The sequence below is a fragment of the Lepisosteus oculatus genome, chromosome 7, assembly GCF_040954835.1.
Source record: "Lepisosteus oculatus isolate fLepOcu1 chromosome 7, fLepOcu1.hap2, whole genome shotgun sequence".
NCBI lineage: Eukaryota > Metazoa > Chordata > Actinopteri > Semionotiformes > Lepisosteidae > Lepisosteus > Lepisosteus oculatus.
In genome coordinates, this window is record NC_090702.1 from 2,624,071 (window position 1) to 2,645,036 (window position 20,966).

Here is a 20,966-nt window from a genome sequence, read left to right on the forward strand (position 1 = left end):
TGTATGTAGAAAGATAATGTAACAAAAATTAAAGAAAGATGATGATGATGATGATTATTATTATTATTAAAGATGAAGGCAAATGTTTATGTTTCTGTTCCGGACGCGTTCTGGTTGGTAAACCTTCCCATCCGCTAAACGGGCAGAAAGGAGGATAGCATTTCACGGGGTTTTTTTTTTTCCTGAGCTCTGTTCGGATTGGGCGAGGCTGGAAGATGACGCGGCGCCCCGTCTTTAAATCCCAGCTGCGCCTCCAGCTGCCAGTGTCGTCAGTCTCGGGGGGAGCTGCAGGTGCTTTCCGCTTCTTCAGCCGGTTACCCGCTCGGTGCTGTCTGCTCATTGGAGACCAGGTAGGCTGTTTGGATACTCGACTGTCTGACAGGCGGCCGGTGAAAGGTCGCTGGCGTCTTTATTGCTTTATTGGCGCTGGGGTTCAGCGGTTCGCGCCTGGGGCGGGCGGTTGTCAAATACTGCACTAAGTAGCACAGGTACAAAGTAGCCCCGCAGATCTCTGCGCCGGTCGAGGCTAGAGGCTAGAGGCGACCCCGTCAGATAACAAATGGGTGATCTTGGGGAAAGAGTCACCCTGCGCCCGGGTTTCCAGCCGTTCTCCAAGAAGCAGCCCCTTAGCCGAGGCGTTTTGGGGGAAAAGCATCGCATAACGCCAAGGAGTGTCTTAACTTTATTTCCTCTCCTTACTGAAGGGGACTGTCCCCCTACCCCCACCCCCGTTTTCCTAAGTTTAAGAGTTTCACCCGTCTTCTAAAGGATAGGAGCGAGCCGAGCAAGACCCCAGTTCAAACACCGGAGCGGAAGAAGCTGGCTTAGAAAACGGGCATCTGACGTCATCGTGTTTTTGTTTTTTTTGCTCGCAGCTGACTCTGACCAAGCGCGGGTGAGTCACGGTGCTTCCCACGCGTTCGCGTGGCTTTCTCCTGATCCTGTAGGACCTCCACTTTCGCTCTCCGCGGGACTGTTTCCGCGTCCGTGTGCGCCCGCTTAAAACCCCCCAAATAAACGCGATCCCCCTATTGCATTACCTTGCACAGAGAAGTAAGAGCAGGCTCTTTCATTGATCTAATAATGTAACGCAACGGGGGTTCAGGCGGGCGCACTTGCCGCATTAGGTCGGCCCCCCACCGTCGGGGGCTCGAACCCGGGACTCCCGCGTCGCTCAGCAGGGACCCAGCCCGGTGAGCTGAAGAGATCTCTCTACAGCCCAGTAGCTGTGGTCCTGCTCTTACTGGGAAGGGCGGTGACGTCACCTGCTCTGGTACGCCGGCTCTTACACAGTACCTGTCGGCCGTAAGCGTTACAATAATAATTACTACTGTTACCAGCTTATAGGAGGCTGCGCAGGGTGCAAACGAAAGCAGGTGTCCGGGCTTTCAGGTCTGAACTTTCTGGAATTGTCGCTTCCCCCCAAACCCCAAAAAAGTGCTGATCGTGCGTTTTCCTGTAAAAGGAAGTCCTCTTGAACTGAAGAGCCGGGCGGCAGCGCAGATACTGACGCACCCCGCACCCCCCGCGTCAAAAAAACTCGGAATGCGTATCGATCCGTCGGTGTTGCTCGGGGGCGAAGGAGTTGGTTTCCAACTTCCGAGACCTCTGGAAAGAACTGAGCTTGGGTGGGCTTTGTGAGATCGCTACTGGTAACCGGGAGACTTTTGTATTTTAGCGTCTCGAAGTTTTTAAGGACGCGTTTTCCCTTTTTTTTTTAAAGCTGTCTTGTGATTTTTTTTTTTATTATTGGACTTCGGCATGTAATCACGATTCACGAAGGTGCGTCTAACTCTCGATTCCCGTCGGGCTCCGCAGTATATGACATGATATTTCGGAGAAGAAACGTGAGAGCTGTCTTGGTGAGAAACATGCAACGTTTTGGTTTTTATGCGATTGTCTGGGCTCTGCTTGTGCTGGGAACTCCTTTCTACTTCGGAGTGGGGGGGATATAGAAACTATTTTGGATGTATGCGTGGCTTCCAGCACGCTGTCGCCGCTTAATGGGAGTTTAACGATTTAAAAACTTAAATCTGCCCGCCTGCGTACGAAACTAAACCTCGTCGCGTCGCATTTCTGGAGAGAAAGTCACAGTCGACTTCGGAAGACGTGCCTTCAAGTCACTACGGTCAGCTTCCTGGAGGCAAGCCTGGACTAGCCTGAGTTCTTGTTTTTGGCACCGATTTTATTTGATGTTTTCTCTTCCGCTAGGATATCTGGAGCGCTTTCAGGTTCAAAAGTATACGAATACCGTCCATCGCATACTCGTAGGACACTGAAGGCCGTGTTCAGACCTGTTACGGTAAGGCTTTTGATGACGTGCATTCTCTTCCTGTTTTTTCCCCCGTTTAATTGCACCTTCTTGTCCGTGTCTTGCAAAAGTTTCGATCGTGTTATTTTGAACGCTGTCCGGGACGCTGAAATGGAAAGGATTCCCCCTCAAGGCGGTTTCCTGGAATGCAGTGTACAAGTTTAGGATTTTTCTTATTCAGTTGAAAGAAACCGAGGGTATTCAGAAGCTGGAATAGTGAATTAGCCCGTTTTTCGGGCAGATGTGGACTAGTGCGAGTAGCTACACCATCGCTTCCGTGGTTGTTGTCAAGAAGGGCCCGTAGCTTTTCTAATCTGCACTTTTCCTTTCGTTATTGAAAATTTAAAGTGAATGTAGGCGACTGTGTTCTGAGCATTATCATAACCATTTTTTTTTAAACTGGAGGAGAAAGTGTCTGTGGTCTTGCAGACTTTTTTTTTTAATTATTTGGTCCTTCAAGAGTTAAACCCCGGCTGGCAATGTTCCCCCCCGTTTTAAATCCCTAGAGAAACTCAAACATGAGGCATCTGGTTCTTCTGTCCAGCTTGGGTCAATAGTAACATTGGTCTGAGCGACTTGCCCAGCTGTTTCTTGGAAGGTGTCAGGCATTGAGAGAGAGAGAGAGAGCGCGTGTGTGTGCTCTTGAGCTTGTTCCATGCCCCCACAACCCTTTGGGTAAAGAGATCTCCTGTTCTCAGATTTTTAGGTGCACATCCTGGTGTAGTTTCCACCTGGTTTGTGCTTCACTGTTTATTCTTGATGTGTGGGTGCAGTTGGTCGCTGGCTTTGAAGATTTTGAGTGCTCGAATCTTGATTCATTGCCTCCGTTCGAGCCCAAAAGTTCTTTCAATCTTCCATGGTGGAGATCCTATAATGAGCAAGACCTAACATTTAAGCTGGTTGATCTTCCCGCTGGCAGCACAGTGGATAGGGAAGGCTGCCTCATGGTGCTGCGGCCCTGGGTGTGATGTTGGACGTGAGGTGCTGTCTGTGTGGAGTTTGCATGTTCTCCCTGTGGTCACATGGGGTTTCTCTGGGTGGTCTGGTTTCCTCGCATAGTCCACAGACAAACTGGTGGATGAATTGGCTGCTGGAGGGAAAGAAGTGTCTGTGTGTGCGTCCCGTGGTGGACTGGCCCTGGTGTGAGTGTGTGTGTCTGTGTGTGCGTCCCGTGGTGGACTGGCCCTGGTGTGAGTGTGTGTGTCTGTGTGTGCGTCCCGTGGTGGACTGGCCCTGGTGTGAGTGTGTGTGTCTGTGTGCGTCCCGTGGTGGACTGGCCCTGGTGTGAGTGTGTGTGTCTGTGTGCGTCCCGTGGTGGACTGGCCCTGGTGTGAGTGTGTGTGTCTGTGTGCGTCCCGTGGTGGACTGGCCCTGGTGTGAGTGTGTGTGTCTGTGTGCGTCCCGTGGTGGACTGGCCCTGGTGTGAGTGTGTGTGTCTGTGTGCGTCCCGTGGTGGACTGGCCCTGGTGTGAGTGTGTGTGTCTGTGTGCGTCCCGTGGTGGACTGGCCCTGGTGTGAGTGTGTGTGTCTGTGTGCGTCCCGTGGTGGACTGGCCCTGGTGTGAGTGTGTGTGTCTGTGTGCGTCCCGTGGTGGACTGGCCCTGGTGTGAGTGTGTGTGTCTGTGTGCGTCCCGTGGTGGACTGGCCCTGGTGTGAGTGTGTGTGTCTGTGTGCGTCCCGTGGTGGACTGGCCCTGGTGTGAGTGTGTGTGTCTGTGTGCGTCCCGTGGTGGACTGGCCCTGGTGTGAGTGTGTGTGTCTGTGTGCGTCCCGTGGTGGACTGGCCCTGGTGTGAGTGTGTGTGTCTGTGTGCGTCCCGTGGTGGACTGGCCCTGGTGTGAGTGTGTGTGTCTGTGTGCGTCCCGTGGTGGACTGGCCCTGGTGTGAGTGTGTGTGTCTGTGTGCGTCCCGTGACGGACTGGCGTCCCATCCAGGTGGTGTCCTGCCTTGCTTGCTGGGATAGACTCCAGCTCCCCCCTGCGCCCCTGGATCGGGAGAAGGGGTGGCTAACGGCAGTGTCTCCGTGGTCTCGCCCCCCCCACAGTGTTCCCGCGATCACACGCTCGGCAGCGCGGCGATGTGTCCGTCCAGCAGCTTGGAAGCGGAGACAAGCGCCATGGAGCCCACCATCGAGTTCCGCCTCCTGATGGCCTACGCCCAGCGGAGACGGCCCGGGGTCCGGCTGCAGGCGGAGGAGGGGCTCGCCGCCAGGGACGCGGGGCCGGACCCTGCGGCCAAGGACGACCAGAAGAAGAAGAGGAGGAAGAGGAGCTGGAAGAAGTTGCTTCCGAAGTGCGTCCGACCCGAGGGGGAGTCGGAGTGTGTGCCGGGCGCCAGCCCCCTTGAGGAGAGGGCGCTCGTACGAGGTAGGTAGCTCCACGCGTGGCCCTTAAAAATGGTGGAACGTAGTGAAGGGTTCCTACCGAGCGACGTCTGTTTGACCCCCCCAAAAAAAAAACCCAACGTTTCTTTTTGACGCGTGGGCTAACCAGCATCACTCGGTAGTTCTGTTCCTGTTACCTTCCAGCTGTTTCTTGGAAGGTGTGAGAGAGAGAGAGCGTGCGTGTGTGCTCTTCAGCTTGTTCCATTCCCCCGCAACCCTTTGGGTAAAGAAATCTCCTGTTCTCAGATTTTTAGGTGCACATCCTGGTGTAGTTTCCACTTGGTTTGTGCTTCACTGTTTATTCCTGTTACCTTCCTCAGCTCTGTTCTCTTTTTTTTTTAAATCGTTTTCTCCAGTTCGGGGGTTGTGGGAGAGCCGGGACCTATCCCAGCATGCAATAGGTAGATGGCGGTACACACCCTGGATGGGACGCCAGTCCATCTCGCACTCGCACACTAGGGCAACATGCAAACTCCATTGGGATAGTACCGCAGGCCTGGAGTCGAACCTGGAGCCCCAGAGCTGCAAGGCAGAATTGCTAACCACGGTGCCATTGCCCTGCCCCTGTGACCAGAATGACATTGCACCATACCATCATAGTTTTGGGGTTTCAATACCACTGGAGCCTTCAAGACCTTTGCAGGACTGTGTAGTTTTAGTAGGGTGTTCCCAATGTGTACAATTTTTCTCTGCTTGCTGTTAACCTGCATTTGTTGCAACAAGTTCTGAAGAATTGTGACCATCATAGGCTATTTTCTGTAGCTCTGGGCAGAGCTGAAAAGTTCTGACCGGTTTAGAGGCTTTTTTGTACCTCCTAAAGAAGATTTTGCACGTCACTCTTGCAGGCTTTTATGAATGCCTGTTACTTTTTTTTAGGCTCTCTAATGGATAAGCGGAAATGCTCTTGAACCAATTTTAATTTTCGTTTAGCTGCCGAAACGAGGAGAGACCTCAATGGCGTGGCTGAGAAGCTGGAGGAGATCGTCGATTCTGTGCAGCTCTGTCCTGCCGAAACGGAATCGGATGGGATTGAAGGTAAGTTTCTGTGCAAAGCAACATTTTTATTTTTACCCATTAGAGTTGACGTGTGCATAAAATACCTTTTTCGAGCATAACCCGAATCTTAATCTAACCCCAAAGGCCAATACTCGGAACGCACAGTCTCTGATCAATGTTGGTCTTAAATGTTCAAGAAGACTTATGCCAGAAAATTGGTAAATGTGGGTGATAATTGAAATCTGATTTGAATATGAAGGGCATTAACTGTACTGTTAAATTATTCCTGAACATCCAGCGTTCCAATAAACCCCTGGTTATAAGTGTTGCCCCCTCTCTTTAAGTCATCCAGACTAAAGTGTTCGGGTTCATTGTCCTTAAGATGTGCAGCAAAAAATTTAGAGACTTAAGATCTGTGACCGCAGAATGTTTTAATGTCTGTTTTTGAACAGATGAAGAAGACTATGCTATCCAGAGAGTGGTGGAACTGTTAAGAGAGTCTGGAGACCAGCTGGACGAAGAGGCGAGTATGATCGTTCGTTAAATGATTCCACATATACCCCCAAGTATTGCATCGGCTACCTCAGGAATGACCATCGCATAAGATCCTCTTGTTTTGATGAGGGTTCTGTGGTCATGTTGACAGCCGGGCGGTCTGATAGTTGGCCTTTTAGATCTTGGAAAGACTTCTCTTTTTAAGCTCATCTGGTCTTTGGACGATTTTTCTCATGCTGTGCTCAGCCCTCTGCGATTTGCGTTCGAAACATTGACATTTTAAGTGATTTTTGTTTTTACGTTGGTGATTAAGTACCTCATACAGGAGAACCAGATCCCAGGTTGGTGTTGGAAAATGTAACAAGTACGGCTTATCCACCAAGTTCTCATTCTGGATACCTGTAACTGCTGTAATCTGCGTTGGTATAGTACGGGTTTATTCCATGCTGAAAAGAAACAACTTTTCTGACGTGGCGCCTTCTTCGGGTGTGAAGAAGCCGGCTCCACATCCGAAACATTGTTTTTCTTCACATGTTAACGGAGCTACTTGTAAAAGTACAGTAAAAGGCACTTATTCAAGCCCTCCTAATTTGGTGTAGCTATTTCTGTGTTCCTGTTGGATAAAAGAGTTTTTTTTTTCCTTGTTCAAGATCGACAGTGATTTTTTAATTAGTTATGATCTTTTATTTACGTAGCTTTCCAAGTAATGCCATCCATCCAGTTTCTAAAAGCCTCCTCCGGTGGAGGGTTGTCAGGAGCCTAGCCCGCAGAGCACCGGGCGCAAGACAGGATGCATCCTGGACAGGATGACACGCTGGCCCTACTACGAATGTGTGCATTTGCATTTATCGGCCTGCCATTAAGTTTTTGGACTCGGGTGGTGGGGGAACCCATGTGAACGTGGGGAGACCATGCAAACTCCACACGGACAGCATCCCAGATTTTGAGCCCAGGGCCTCGGCACTGAGAGGCAGCAACGCCGCCTACTGCGCCACCCTTGCAAAACTCGTTTCATTTGCTTGTGCTGCCAGGTTGTGCAGGCATGGCCTGTTCTCATATAGCCCACACTAGGGCTGGGTTAAAAAACGGGGTCTCGCTGTTGTGCCGTTGAAGCTGTGAAATACAGTGACTTCTGACCAGCTCTCATGAAATAAGATTAATAGTGTTGATTTTAAATGGTCATGCAATGGACCTGCACCACAAATTCATCCCCTTTAGGGTTCTGGGTGTTTAAAGCTTTTCAAATGAGCCAAACAGCACCTAGCATTCATCCTCCTGCAGCTCCCAGCTGACACACCCCACTGGAGCCCAGCAGGTGGGAGCCTGGCCAGTACCTGGAGGGGAGACTACTGGGAAAGCTGAGGCTGCTGCTGGGAGAGGTGTGAGTGGGGCCAGCAGGGGGCGCTCACCCTGCGGTCTGGCTGGGTCCTCATGCCCCAGTATAGTGACGGGGGACACTAGACTGTAAACAGGCGCCGTCCTTCGGATGAGACGGAAAACTGAGGTCCTGACTCTCTGTGGGCATTAAAAAATCCCGGGGTGTTTCTCAAAGAGTTAGGGGTGTTAACTGTAAAATGCTTTGACTGGGGTGTCCAGGAAAGTGCTATTATAAGTGTAAGGATTATTCATTATTTAGGAAGGACATGGCACATATAGATAGACGAGCTTCGTTTGCTCGGCCGTTGAGAGCATCCCTCCAGATAAACTGGTGGGGGTGGAGGGGATCCCCATTACCTGTAAAGCGCTTTGAGTGGAGGGTCCAGAAAAGTGCTATATAAGTGTAAGCAATTATTATAAACGCGATGGAAGCAGACCGCCTCTGATGGGGCATTTTTGGTGTGTGTTCCCTCCTTCCAGATCAAGAAGGACAAAGTGCTCTCCAAGGCCTTCCAGAACCTCTTCGGCTACGCCTTCTTCGCCAGCGTCGCCGACCTGTTCCTGATGAGGACGGGGGCCGCCGCGGACGCGGACCAGCAGAGGGCGAAGATCGCCCTCACCGCCGAGATGACCAGCAAGCTGACGGCCGTCGATAACCACCCCATGAACCGGGTCCTGGGCTTCGGCGCCAAGTACCTGCAGGAGCACTTCACCCCCTGGGTCCAGAGCCAGGGAGGATGGGTGAGTGGAACTCAGGGGGAGGTGCCGCAAGGGGAATCTCTTCACTAGAGTAGACTAGTGGAGCTAGCTGGCAGCTGTATCGCCCTGCCCACTGGAGCCCAGCAGGTGTGAGCCTGGCCAGTACCTGGAGGGGAGACTCCTGGGAAAGCTGAGGCTGCTGCTGGGAGAGGTGTGAGTGGGGCCAGCAGGGGGCGCTCACCCTGCGGTCTGTGTGGGTCCTCATGCCCCAGTATAGTGACGGGGACGCTAGACTGTAAACAGGCGCCGTCCTTCGGATGAGACATCAAACCGAGATCCTGACTCTCTGTGGTCATTAACAATCCCAGGGTGTCTCTCGACAAGAGTAGGGGTGTTACCCCAGTGTCCTGGCCAAATTTCCCCCCCCCTGGCCTTTACCCCTCATGACCTCCTAATAACCCCCCTCTCTGAACTGGCTCCATCCCTCTGCTCTCCTCCCCACTGAGAGCTGGTGTGTGTGAGAGGACTGGAGCATCATCCAGGTGGGGCTGCACACTGGTGGGGGTAGTGGGATTCCCCCTGACCTGGGAAGAGCTCTGAGTGGAGGGTCCAGAGAAGTGCTATATAAATTTAAGGAGTTATTAAACAAACTGGAAGAAAACAGAGTGGGGGAATGCTTATGCAAAAGATGCAATTTGGGGCAGCGGCTTTAAATCTTGGGGAGGATATATCATTGGAGTGCATGGGTTTATAATCAAGGATGTCCTCCTCCCTCCTGCTGGAGCTCGGTGGAATGGGCTAGAATTGCCATGGCAACCGGTGGCCATGACAACACGCTCTGGTGTCTTTTGTAAGCGAGGTTAAGCAGCTTCTTAATCGAAGCCTTCATTGAATCTATCGGATGAAGGTGGGAGGGAGTGAAAACCCGCAGGTGTGTGTGGAGCACCAGGCCTGAGAACTAGTGCCTTACAGTTGTTTTGTTTGGTTTTTTTTCCCCCCTCAGGAAAGGGCTTTTGATGGCACAGAAGACGATGACAACGACGAAGTCCAGTAAGGAGAGACGCACTCTTCGGCGGTCGAGCCATGTGAATGACCGGGTATTTTACAAAGGACCTGAAAACGGGTTTCACCCCCAACCAAAACAGCTTCAGATGGCTCTTTCTCAGGGTTGTTGCTTCTTGCCCCTGTAGGGCTTTGTTTTTTATGGCTCCGGAGGGGAAACTTACTCCGGAACCCTACCTCCGTTAAAACCTGATGGGTGCGTGCATGTGTGTACTACCACTCTTGTGTTTACAAAGTTTACATGTCTGATTGTGCCTCAAGAGCCGTTTTAGGCCTGAATTTCTTTTAACTAAGGAGCAAGAAGGGCTTTGTTAGAGTCCCTTTTTTTTTATTTTGCTCAACTCCTTGAAAGCAGGCTTTGTTTAATGTCTACGAGCTTGGTGATCTGCCGGTTTTATCTGGTTGGTTCTTGGAAATGTCCGAGAACCTTTTTAAGCGACTGGGGGGGGCGTGTTGACTCTGTAAAAAGTTGATTTTTAATCACCATTTGTCTTGCTTTCTGCACCACCCTGGTGTTGGTGTTTTTGAGAGATTTCTAGTGTGAAAGCTGAACCATTCTAGGGTTTTCTGCATCTTGTGGGGCTCATGCGTAAGATGTTATGGGTGCAATGTCTCGAGTGTGCCTTGATTACTGAAATCCTGTCTGTTGACAGGAGTGAGCTGTTAGGGGTGACACGTTTACATTCCAGCTGACCTCTGTAATGCACAAAAATCTAATGTTTATATTGAAGGGGGTGACAAAGAATGTTAGCATTTTTTTCAAACGCTAAAAAAAGTGACTTGGTTTTTGTAGAAAGCTGTGAGTAATGAGTGTCTGAAAGGGGGTGGGTGGGAGTGGGGTGCACAGTGTCCCTTACTGTGCATGGTACAATAAAACTATCCCTCCCCCCCCCACCCTGTGTCACAGTGCTGGCTGGGTATGTGAGGGAGCCTTAATTATCATTTTTGTAATGATACAACTGTCCACTGAGCTCTTCCATCTTGAGACTGAAAATATTTTAAGAACAGATCTCTTGACGTGACCTGCAGACGTCCCCTTCCGAAGCTCCTGGGGAGGGGCCATGAGGTTTGTGGGATTGCTCGGGTCTTCCATGAGCACCTCGGACCACAGTCTTCTCCTCTCCCCTCCAGTCTCATTATTTAGGTCTAGGTTTGGTATTAACTGGGCATGGGGCTGTACAGTGGGTAGCACTACTGCCTTCCAGCACTGGCACTGTTGGGTGCTGTCTGTGTGGAGTTTGCATGTTCTCCCCATTTGTTTACAGGGGTTTCCTACCCTAGGCAAAAGACATGCTGGTAGGTTAGCTGGCCCTGGGGTGAGTGGGTGTGTCTGTCTGCACCCTGATGGCCTAGTATCCCTGTCCTGGCTGTGCCTTGAGCTTCTTGCTTGCTAGGATAGACTCTGGCTCCCCCTACAGACCCGGAACTGAAATAAACCAGTAGAAAATGGATGCATGGATAAAAAGCGAAATCTCCCACTTGTGCATAGTTGAGGTCTTTTGAGAAGTTCTTTCTTAGCTTGCTAGAAACTTCACCCCGTTTCTCAGTTTCATTCAAATGTCTCTGAACACTCATTCCAGACTATTTGGCAGATATGCTGCCTTTGTCCATCGGAGCAAATCTCCGTAGTCTTCGAGAACGGGCCGCTTTTAGGTCCGGACTACAACTATCCAGGCTTCCTGTGCCAAAGTCGGCCTCTCTCATCAGAAAAGAGCTAATGGCACAGAACTTCCTGACATGGGGCAAAAATACTGCACATGTTCTGAGTATTAAACGCTTATTGCTTTATTTTCCTGGAGATTGACTGGGATGGGATTCACAACGTGCATGTGTTTATAGCCAACTTTAAGGTTTTGAGATATTAACTGTGAAATAGTGCACACACTATGCAGATGCCTTTTGTCCCCAAGGCACATAGACATTATGGGACATAGAATATTTTTCCCCTCTTTTTAAATTGTGTCATATTGGCTTAATGTTAACTCTACAGGTGGCATAGGTGCAATTTGCAGAATTAAGGGCACTTGCTTGTATAGCATCTTGAATCTGCATATGTGATCAGCACTTAAAACGGACTGGTCTTATTGATCCTTCTGTATGAAGACGTTCTCAATTCAAATATATGCAGGTTTGGTTTTTTTAAGACCGGGTTGGAAAACTGCATTAAGAAAAGGATGAAGGTGATATTCCTGGAACTGCCAAATCTAAAACAAAAAGATGGTTCTGTATTGTAAGTGCATTCGTTTCAAAGTATTCCTACCTATTGCAAATCAAATGAAGTTCAATGAACAGGCTTGTGTTCTGAAATGGAACAGAGGTGTTTTGATCCATCTGCCAATGTGCTGAATGTTTTGTATAAACATGTTTTAATTTCCCGTTAAAGTGGGAGACAGACTGAGATAAATTGTACAACCTAATGGTGTTAGTCCAATTTCAGGGATGAAGCTTTTTTTTAATAGAATAAATCTTTAAAACAATTGTCCATTTTTTGTCTCTGAGGTGTTTATTCTGAGGAAGGGTGGAGTTCACACCTGTGTGTTTGGTGTGAACAGGGTCACAGTTGTCCAAGAGCATAGTTTTTATTCTTCCCCACTGTTTTTTTTTGGGGGGGAGAGGGAGTCTCTTGGACCCTCAACACCAACAGCCCCCGAGACAATGCAAAAAAAAAAGACTGGAGTCTGGGATTCATTTTTTTTTTTTCTTCTGGCAGTGGCAGGGGTGCCTTTTGAAAGCCCAAGGTGTCCACATCTGTTTTATTAACAGAATATCGCATCCTGTATGCGATGCAGGAATATTTGTGCTTAAATTTGCTGTCGGTGTGATCTTTCCTCTAGCTGACAGAGCAAACTCATTTCGCGTGGGGCTCCTTATCTCTTCTCGGTAAGCTGCAACATGTCCAAAACTCTGCAACTCAACTATTCACGTACCCCAGACCCTGCCAGCCCATCACTTCATATACTTGCATTTCTACAGGGGTCGCCCACAAAGTCATGTGTTCAATACAAGATCTCGTTACTGACTCTAAATACTGGAAGTAATCTGGCTCGGCCATACATCTCCCCCTGGGGGGCTCTGGTCACTTGTGGCCTGTCCTCTGTCCGCTGAATCTGACTTTGGCTGACCTTTTCTGTCGCTGCTCCTTGAGTGACCTTCCCCCTGCCTCCCCGAGAGACCAAATCTCTCTTCAAATCTAAACTCTGAACTCGCCTTTTCACTAGGAGCCTGCGTCTGCTGGCTCCTAATAACCCCCCTCTCTGAACTGGCTCCATCCCTCTGCTCTCCTCCCCACTGAGAGCTGGTGTGTGTGAGAGGACTGGAGCATCATCCAGGTGGGGCTGCACACTGGTGGCGGTAGTGGAATTCCCCCTGACCTGGGAAGAGCTGTGAGTGGAGGGGCCGGAGAAGAGCTGTCTAGGGAATAAATTCATTTATAAATACCCTCCTGCGCCTGCACGCTGTTTTCAAAGACAGCGCTTCCCTTCAAGCAGGGAATTTGAAATTGACGCCCTTGAATACAAACCAGATATACCGGAGACTGTACTGAAGCGCGTCCTAATGTGCGAATCGCAAAAAGACACTGAGACCTGCCTCAACTTGCCAGTTCGTTTCTGTTTTGGGGACTAAAAGGCAAAGCACCTTTATGAACGTTTTCACCGTACAGTTGCAAACGTGTTTTTCTAAAACGCGGTCTGTCTTGGTAACCCGTTCAGCATGCAGTATGGGCACTGCAGCGATTAAAGAACAGGGAAACACGGTGGAGATAAAGGTGTACTCGAAACGCCTTGCTGAGTAGTTATTTTACACACCCTACTGTAGCTGCTTCTGGGGGGTATAGGCGTGTTGTCAACTTTTCTCTCTTCCGGCGAACCGTGGGGGCATCACGTCGAGCACAGTGGATCCGACCCATTTCACGAGCTCAGCTGAGATGTTCAGGAGCAGGCAGTGAAAACGCGAGCTCAACACTTTTGCCCAACAGCTGGGAAACGTACAGGCTCTACTAGGGAGAACAGGTTGAAGGAACGAGAGATGTAAACACACAAGCTGGGCGTCGGTTATTAGGTATAAAAAAAAAACTTCCTTGAAGCAGGTGGACGTGACGGGACCGGTAATATATCGAAACGATCCGGGGTCTTTGATTGGAGGGCGACAGATTCCTGTCCGCCGCTGGGCTTCTGAAACGCGTCGCCCAGTGTCCGTCTCTCCATATCCCCCTATTACAGGCAGAAACACCCGGCTCGCCCGGAGCCAGCTCCTCCGCCGGGCTCGGGTTCCTCGGCTCTTCCTCGCTGCTCGCAACCCGGAAAGCCGTCGATGAAGCGGGGGGAGGAAGAAATGCCTTAAAGATCACAAGAGCGTCAGCGGGCTGCGCACCTGTTCAGATTCGCCTCCGGACTCGGTTGCGCAAGCGGCCGTCGTCTCTGGGTAGCAGGTAAAAAGAAAAAAGAAAAAAGTTACCGCTGTCTCGACCCCGGCGCGCTGAGCTTCCTCCTCGACCCCGGCGCCGACGTGATTCGGCAGGGATGCGCTCGCCCCGCCGTGTGGAGGGATGAACCAGGCGCGGAAATACTCCTTTGCGCTGCGTCCCGCCGCGGGCTCCCCGGCGCCCTCGCCCGCCGCGCCGGACCCGACGCCGAAGCCCCATCCGGCCCAGCGGGCGCGCAGGGACGGACACGGGGATGTGCCCCCCGCCGGCGCAAGGGACCGGAGCCCCAGAGCGCACCTGAAGGCAGTGAAGGCGCTCCGGACTCACGCCGCTCCCCAGGCTCCTCCGAGGCTGGACAAGGGGAAGGCGGCGGCGGCGGCGGCGGAGGGCGACGCGGCGCCCCGGGAAACCGAGCCCGGCACCGCGGGCGACGCCGTCGCGCAGCCCCGCAGCAGGAAGAGAGGCTACCGCCCGCCGGATGTCAGGACGATATTTGAGCCCACCGGGAAAGACCCGCGGGTCCGGGAGGAAAGGGGAGAGGGGCACACGTTTCTGCCCCTGGCGGCGGAGGGGTGGTGCGACCTGTGCTGCGAGTATTTTTTCGACGGCGGCTTGACCTGCAAAGGTAATAGTACCGGCGGTTTTGCGAAACGGACCCCTGATTTCATTCTTGCGGGGTGTGTGTGTGTGTGTGAGTGAACCGACCAAAAACTATTGCACAGGCCGTAAGGTATCACAAGTTGTGCTAATTGAGCGTTGCTCAGCGATCATCTGTTGTGTAAGGTACAGTAAGAGAATGCTCTTTTTTTATCTGAAGATAATGCATGGAGACGAGGTGGTACAAAGTTAAGAAACGACAATAAGTAAACAGTCAATTTTGCTTCTTATTCGATTTACACCACATGTGGAAATCCTGCTCGCTCCTAACCTGGTTTGACGTCGGGGGCGGGAGGGAATTGATATTTTAACAGTAACGCGATCGGAGAAACGCACAACCTGTCTCCTGTCAGCGCGACCTGGGCGATTTTATCTGGGCGCTGAATCGCGAGTTTCTCTGTCGAATCCGGTTTCCAGCTCACTCGATTCCCACGCCCTCAAAACGCGGATTTCGGGTGACCAGACGTCTCCTGGACTTGCAAGGAGAGTGACCGTGCCCCGTGGTCGCTCTGTCGGGTCTTGGTCCGAGTAAGGTGCATTATTTCCCAACAGCGCGTAAATTACTCATCTGATCTGGCTTCACCTGCAGGCTGGCGTCGCTCAACAGCGGCAGGACTTAGTATGATTTAAAGCGCCTGCCTCTTTGTACAGGACCTGCACGCCGGTGGTCCGTTGGCTTTTTCCTGTCAAGACGCACTGTGAGCCGTCTCGATGACCTTTCTTATCACGCTTCTGGGTCCGGGTAGGGGTTAATCCTATCTGAGCCATGGGATTTTGCGGGAGAAAAAAAAAATATAGATGTTTGCTTTTGTTGACGCGTGTCCGCGGCGCCCTCGTCCCTAGTCCCTTTCCTTGAAGAGAAAAATCTCTCTCACCCTCCTGCGAAAGATGTTGTTCGGGACAGCTTTGAGGCCCGGCCGGATAAAACGGTTCTCACCCGGGTGTAGTTATGGAGCTTTATCTGGACGAACGCTTGAGAGGGTTTACTCAAGATTATACCGCAACCTGGGGCAACGCAATTTAATTGAAATGCAAGTGACCATATTAAGAGCCGTATTAGATTGGCCAAGATTGAATCACATCATGACGCCCCGCAACAAAACGCTTTAGAATGAAAGTATCGGACGACGGCGCTGCGTTGGGTTTAACTACAATACTCGGTGTGTTGTTCTTGTTGTGAACGGCTGTAGCCTTCAAGGAAATCTGTGCTTTCGCAAGTCTTAAAAAAGATCACCCTACCTTTATGAAGTTTCCTCATAAAGGTAGAGTGAGAACTGCGCCCTTTAATTCAGGAATGTGTCCGAGTGCGATGGGGTGTGACTGTCTCACAGGGACGTGTTTGGGGGGTGTGCTAGGGGGTGACGCGGATACCAATTGTTCACCTGGGACTGAGCAAATCTGTCTTTTCAAAGCCAGCCGTGACAAAATATCACTCACCCAGCGCTGACTTGTTACATAATGTCGTTTTTTTTCCCCCCAAGTCGTCTTTCTAGTTTTTGTGGGTGTGTGTCATTCGTACAGTATCGAAAACTTCTAGGCCAGAGATAGGAGGCTGCCCAAGGACTTTTTGTCTGACTCTGCAGGTTCGCCGAATGATGTGGTTCGAAACAAGGAGATCTTTAGCGTAGATCCAATAAGAAGTATTGTTTTTCATGAGCAAAGATCCGAAATTCCCCTCTGTGTACCCCAAACGATAAACGCGTACCGTATTTCACAGTTTGAAAAACAAAAAAAAAAGACCTGACTTTGTGGCTTGTCCGAAACTGTTCCTGTCTTGACACCAGACGGACGATAGCACGCCTTTCGTGTTTTTGAGAAAGAAAATAGAAACACTTTGAATTTCTAGGCAAGACGTCCGTACAGCCTTCACAATTGAACAAATGGGAGGACGTGTGTCCATACCGCATGTGTAAAGAAGATATAGGGGCCATTCAAATTCCTAGAACAAAGTCTGTGTGTTTGGAAAGACGCTTTGCATATTGTCTTGGGCTGTTAGCCGTGGAAAATGAATAAACGGTTTTATTAGGAAGGCGAGAGGTGATAGACAGGTCCCCAGGAGCAGATAAAGTACAATCGGCATTTGCATAGTTGCATAGCACAGTGGTTAGCATTGTGCTGCGGGCCCCGGGTTCAAGTCCTGGATCTGGGGTGCTGTCTGCGTGGAGTTTGCATGTTCTCCCCAGGAGTGTGCGGGTTTGCTCCCACAGTCCAAACACACGCTGGTGGCTGAATTGGCAACTGGGAAATTGGTGAGAGTGTCTGTGTGTGTCCTGTGATGGACTGACCCTGGTGTCTGTGTGTGTCCTGTGATGGACTGGCCCTGGTGTGAGTGTGTGTGTCCTGTGATGGACCGGCCCTGGTGTGAGTGTGTGTGTCCTGTGATGGACCGGCCCTGGTGTCTGTGTGTGTCCTGTGATGGACTGGCCCTGGTGTGAGTGTGTGTGTCCTGTGATGGACCGGCCCTGGTGTGAGTGTGTGTGTCCTGTGATGGACCGGCCCTGGTGTGAGTGTGTGTGTCCTGTGATGGACCGGCCCTGGTGTCTGTGTGTGTGTCCTGTGATGGACCGGCCCTGGTGTCTGTGTGTGTGTCCTGTGATGGACCGGCCCTGGTGTCTGTGTGTGTGTCCTGTGATGGACCGGCCCTGGTGTCTGTGTGTGTGTCCTGTGATGGACCGGCCCTGGTGTCTGTGTTTGTCCTGTGATGGACTGGCGTCCCGTCCAGCGTGTAGCCTGCCTTGCACCTGTTGCTTGCTGGGATAGGATGGGGGTGTCGAGACCTGTATTCGGTGCGAGTCAGCCGTTTAGAGGTGGTTCCAAGCCCTTATTTCTACGTCATCCCGATTTTCTTCCCGAGACGCTGACAGCAGCTTCCAGTCCCGTGGAAACTGGTTCGGGGATCCGGCCAGAGTTGCTTTCCCGGTTTCGCGACGCGGCGGTGCCCGCGGGCGGAAGGAGGAAGGCACGCCGCAGGACCGGTTCCGCGGGATCCGTTTCGGCGCTTTCCGGGCGAAAACACGATTTCTCACGAACTCCACCCCTCCCACCCCCCACAGACACACACGCACTCAAACAGAACACGCCCGTGCGTCCGAAGGCGAGGACGCTGGGCTCTCGGCTCGAACCCTGAGCCGGCTCTTCTCAGCCCAAGGGTGTTCAGGGAGCTTCCACTGTGCTGTTCAATCTGGCGCTACGCTCTTCCAGACGTCCGTCTGTAACCTGGTCCTGGTATGGGACAGCGCCGCCCTTGCACTGAGCGCTAATTTGAAGCGGAGGCGCTCAGTGGTAACGAAGCCCTGTACAAACAGAATGTACCACACAGAGGCTCCTTGCTCTAACTCGCATTGATCCGTGCACCGTATCTGTAACCAGGGCACTGTCTGTGATCGGTGCACGGTGTCACAGACGCTTTAAATACTGTATTTGTGTTTCTCTCTCTCTCTCTAATTTCACGAGACTTGAAGAGTATCACCTTGTTTGAGCTCCCCGGTTCAATTTGCACTGTTGCACCGGTAACCTGTGAGTTTCTTAATGACATAAGAAAGGTCATAGACAGGCCCAAGATCTCTACCAGCCGATTCTCGAGAGAAGCGCAGGCTACCGTCGTTTTTTTAAAAAAAAAAACATTTTTCTTTTTTTGAGAGAAACCGAATGCGCCTTTACCGATCAAGGCACTGGGAGAGCCTTCCCTCCTCAGAAGATTTCAATCGGAAGTCGGACCTCAGGTTACAGGACTGTCTTGTGAGGGTTAACTACGCAACAACCAGACAAAACGACAACAAACAAACAAACAAACAAACAAACAAACCCCTTTGGACCCGTGGCGCAAAGAAACTCGAGAGACAGAAACGACCTACGGGTTCGTAGAAGGAAGAAGGGTTTCCACGCAGCCGAGAGAGTTTCCCCGTCTCGATTTTCTTTTCACTGCTGGTTCGTGCTCGGTTTTCCCCCTTCAGTTTCTTTTTTCGTGGATCTAAGCTGGACGAATCGTGTCTGATTGCCAGGCTGCCTGCCCCCACCCACCCCAACACCCATCAGTGAAAATGACCTCAGGTGCGTTGTCTCTGTTAGGCACCTTTATCGGGTTTCCTGTACAGCCAGGTAGCTTAACGGTGCCTGTGGTCCTGGGCATGCCATCTCATTTTTAAGCAAAACAGATGACAAGTGAATCACACATTTTGCAATGATTTAAATCCGTCCATCCAACTGCTTTGTCCAGTGAAGCCTATCCCAGCAAGCACCAGGCACAAGGCAGGGTACACACTGGGCAGGATGCCAGTCCATCGCAGAGCGCACACACACACGCACGCACGCGCGCACGCACGCACACGCGCGCGCGCAACAGGGCCATTTGTTTAGAGAGGCTAATTGACCTAGCAGTACTGTATTGTATTTGGCCTGAGGGAGGAAACCAGAGCACCCAGAGGGAACCCATCCAAACATGGGGAGAACATGCAGACTCCACACAGACAGCACCCCCAGGCTTGGAATTGAACCCGGGGCCCCAACGCTGCAAGGCCTCAATGCTGATCCCTGTGATTCAGTGCCATTTGTTGGGGGGGAGGGGAAGGGGAACTGTGTGTGTGTGTGTGTGTGTGTGTGTGTGTGTGTGGGGGGGGGGGGGTAGGGTGTTTGCTTTTACCCCTGGTGGTGTACATCTTGTAGCAGCTGGCAGCACTGGAAGGGCCTGCTGGTAAAAAAAAACAAAATTCAAATTTCAAAAATAACCCCGCGTCCTGAGATATCCCTTTATAAAGACATGAATCACAGGCAGATGCGTCAAAGGAGATCTTGAAATGCCTGAGACGAACTGTTCTGCCTTCTCTGTGTTTTTAGAAAGGGAAAAAAAGAAATCGGGGTCGAACATCGAGAAATGTCACGGGTTCGAGAGTATAATATTACAAATATGCAGAAAAACCTTATTTTTTATATTGAGTTAATGCACCCTGAGTCTAGTTACCTTTGGGTATCATAACAAAAATGCACGCTGTCTGAAATAAGCTGTGTGGGGAGTGAGTAAGGACTCTGGGTGTCTCTTAGCTGTCATTTTGCCAATGGGATCGATTCCTGCTTGGGGGCATTTTGCTGTTGTACCCTTGAGAAAGGCACTTTCCTGTAGCGCTTTCAGTAGAAAACTCGGCGGTGTAATAAATCATTAATAATAATAATAATAATAATTGCTTACACTTTTGTATAGCGCTTTTTCTGGACACTCCACTCAGAGCTCTTTCCAGGTCAGGGGGAATCCCACTACCGCCACCAGTGTGCAGCCCCACCTGGATGATGCTCCAGTCCTCTCCCACACACCAGCTCTCAGTGGGGAGGAGAGCAGAGGGATGGAGCCAGTTCAGAGAGGGGGGTTATTAGGAGGCCATGAGGGGTAAAGGCCAGGGGGGAAATTCGGCCAGGACACTGGGGTAACTCTTGTCGAGAAACCCCCTGGGATTTTTAATGACCACAGAGAGTCAGGACCTCAGTTTTGTCTCATCCGAAGGACGGCGCCTGTTTACAGTCTCCCCGTCACTATACTGGGGCATGAGGACCCACACAGACCGCAGGGTGAGCGCCCCCTGCTGGCCCCACTCACACCTCTCCCAGCAGCAGCCTCAGGTTTTCCCAGGAGTCTCCCCTCCAGGTACTGGCCAGGCTCCCACCTGCTGGGCTCCAGGGGGGCAGGGAGCTGGTTGCCGGGTGAAAAGGCTCAGGCGGGGGTTTTCGGCAGATGACAGGGGACGGCGGAGGGGGAGACGGACCCTCCCCTGACCGACAGCTCACACCTCCTCCTCTCCGACCAGACGCGCTCAGGGAGGGAGGCAGAAGGAGCCGTCTGAGGCAGCTGCCACTTCTCTCACACATTCCTCGGAGGGCGGAGAGACGCAGAGAGGAAGCGCAGGGGAGGATCAGGGGACGAGAGGATCAGAACCGGGACGCGGGGGGCTGGGGGGCCAGAGCTCTTCCCCCCCTGCCCGGCGGTCCGGCCCGCGATGAGCCCCCCCACCCTGGGGATTGGGGCGGGGTTCGGCAGGACGCTGCGGAGAATCGCCCGCTTCTTCCACGGGGTTCCCGGGCGGCCAGGCGGCTCCAGGAGGCCGAGGCTCAAGCTGCTGTGGAACTGGAAGGGTGAGTCGCTGCTGCTGCTGGGGGTGGGGGTGGTGGTGGTGGTGGTGGATGGGGGGGTTCCGACCTCCCTCGGAAACCCCCCTCCCCCCCCCTCCCCCCTCCACCAGGGCTCCCCGAAAGACGATTCCAGAGAGAGCTCTCCAGAGCGGGCGGGCAGGCAGAGATCCGATCTCGCCATAGCTCCGGCCACCCCGGGCACATCTGGGTCTCGGGTCAGAAGACACCGAGCCTGCACGGGGCAGGGCTTGATCGTGCTCTCGCTCCGCTGGCTTGCTGTTTGCTGGCTTTGGAGGGCGTAGCAGTCCCGAGGCATGACGTGCTGCAGAAGATTCCAAGAGTGGGAATTCGTAGGCTGCCATTTCTGAGAGCCGGGTTTTTAGGCTTCTGTCTCCCGGATGTTTGAAGGGGCTTCGCGAGGGGGTGTTTCTGGATTGCGGGAGGCTGTCT

General features: G+C 51.9%; 2 protein-coding genes across 3 annotated transcripts in view; both read left to right on the top strand.

Annotated features, from left to right (window-relative positions):
• The first annotated feature begins 252 nt into the window (after nt 1-252).
• On the top strand, nt 253-10,091 carry LOC107078088 (apoptosis facilitator Bcl-2-like protein 14). Its single transcript, XM_069192025.1, has 7 exons — nt 253-350; nt 2,212-2,302; nt 4,355-4,676; nt 5,624-5,728; nt 6,142-6,212; nt 8,042-8,302; nt 9,264-10,091. The coding sequence occupies exons 3-7, from the start codon at nt 4,388-4,390 to the stop codon at nt 9,312-9,314; spliced, it is 777 nt and encodes a 258-aa protein (XP_069048126.1). The 5' UTR covers nt 253-350; nt 2,212-2,302; nt 4,355-4,387; the 3' UTR covers nt 9,315-10,091.
• A 3,725-nt stretch (nt 10,092-13,816) lies between these two features.
• rassf3 (Ras association domain family member 3) overlaps nt 13,817-20,966 on the top strand; it is an 84,294-nt gene continuing 77,144 nt past the window's right edge. The window contains exon 1 of one of the 2 annotated variants that reach the window (XM_069192026.1): nt 13,817-14,370. In XM_069192026.1, coding sequence (XP_069048127.1) covers nt 13,869-14,370 — 502 coding nt within the window. In that variant the 5' untranslated portion in view covers nt 13,817-13,868. Of the gene's footprint in view, nt 14,371-20,368; nt 20,520-20,966 lie in introns of those variants that run through there. The other variant, XM_069192027.1, reaches the window with a different exon arrangement.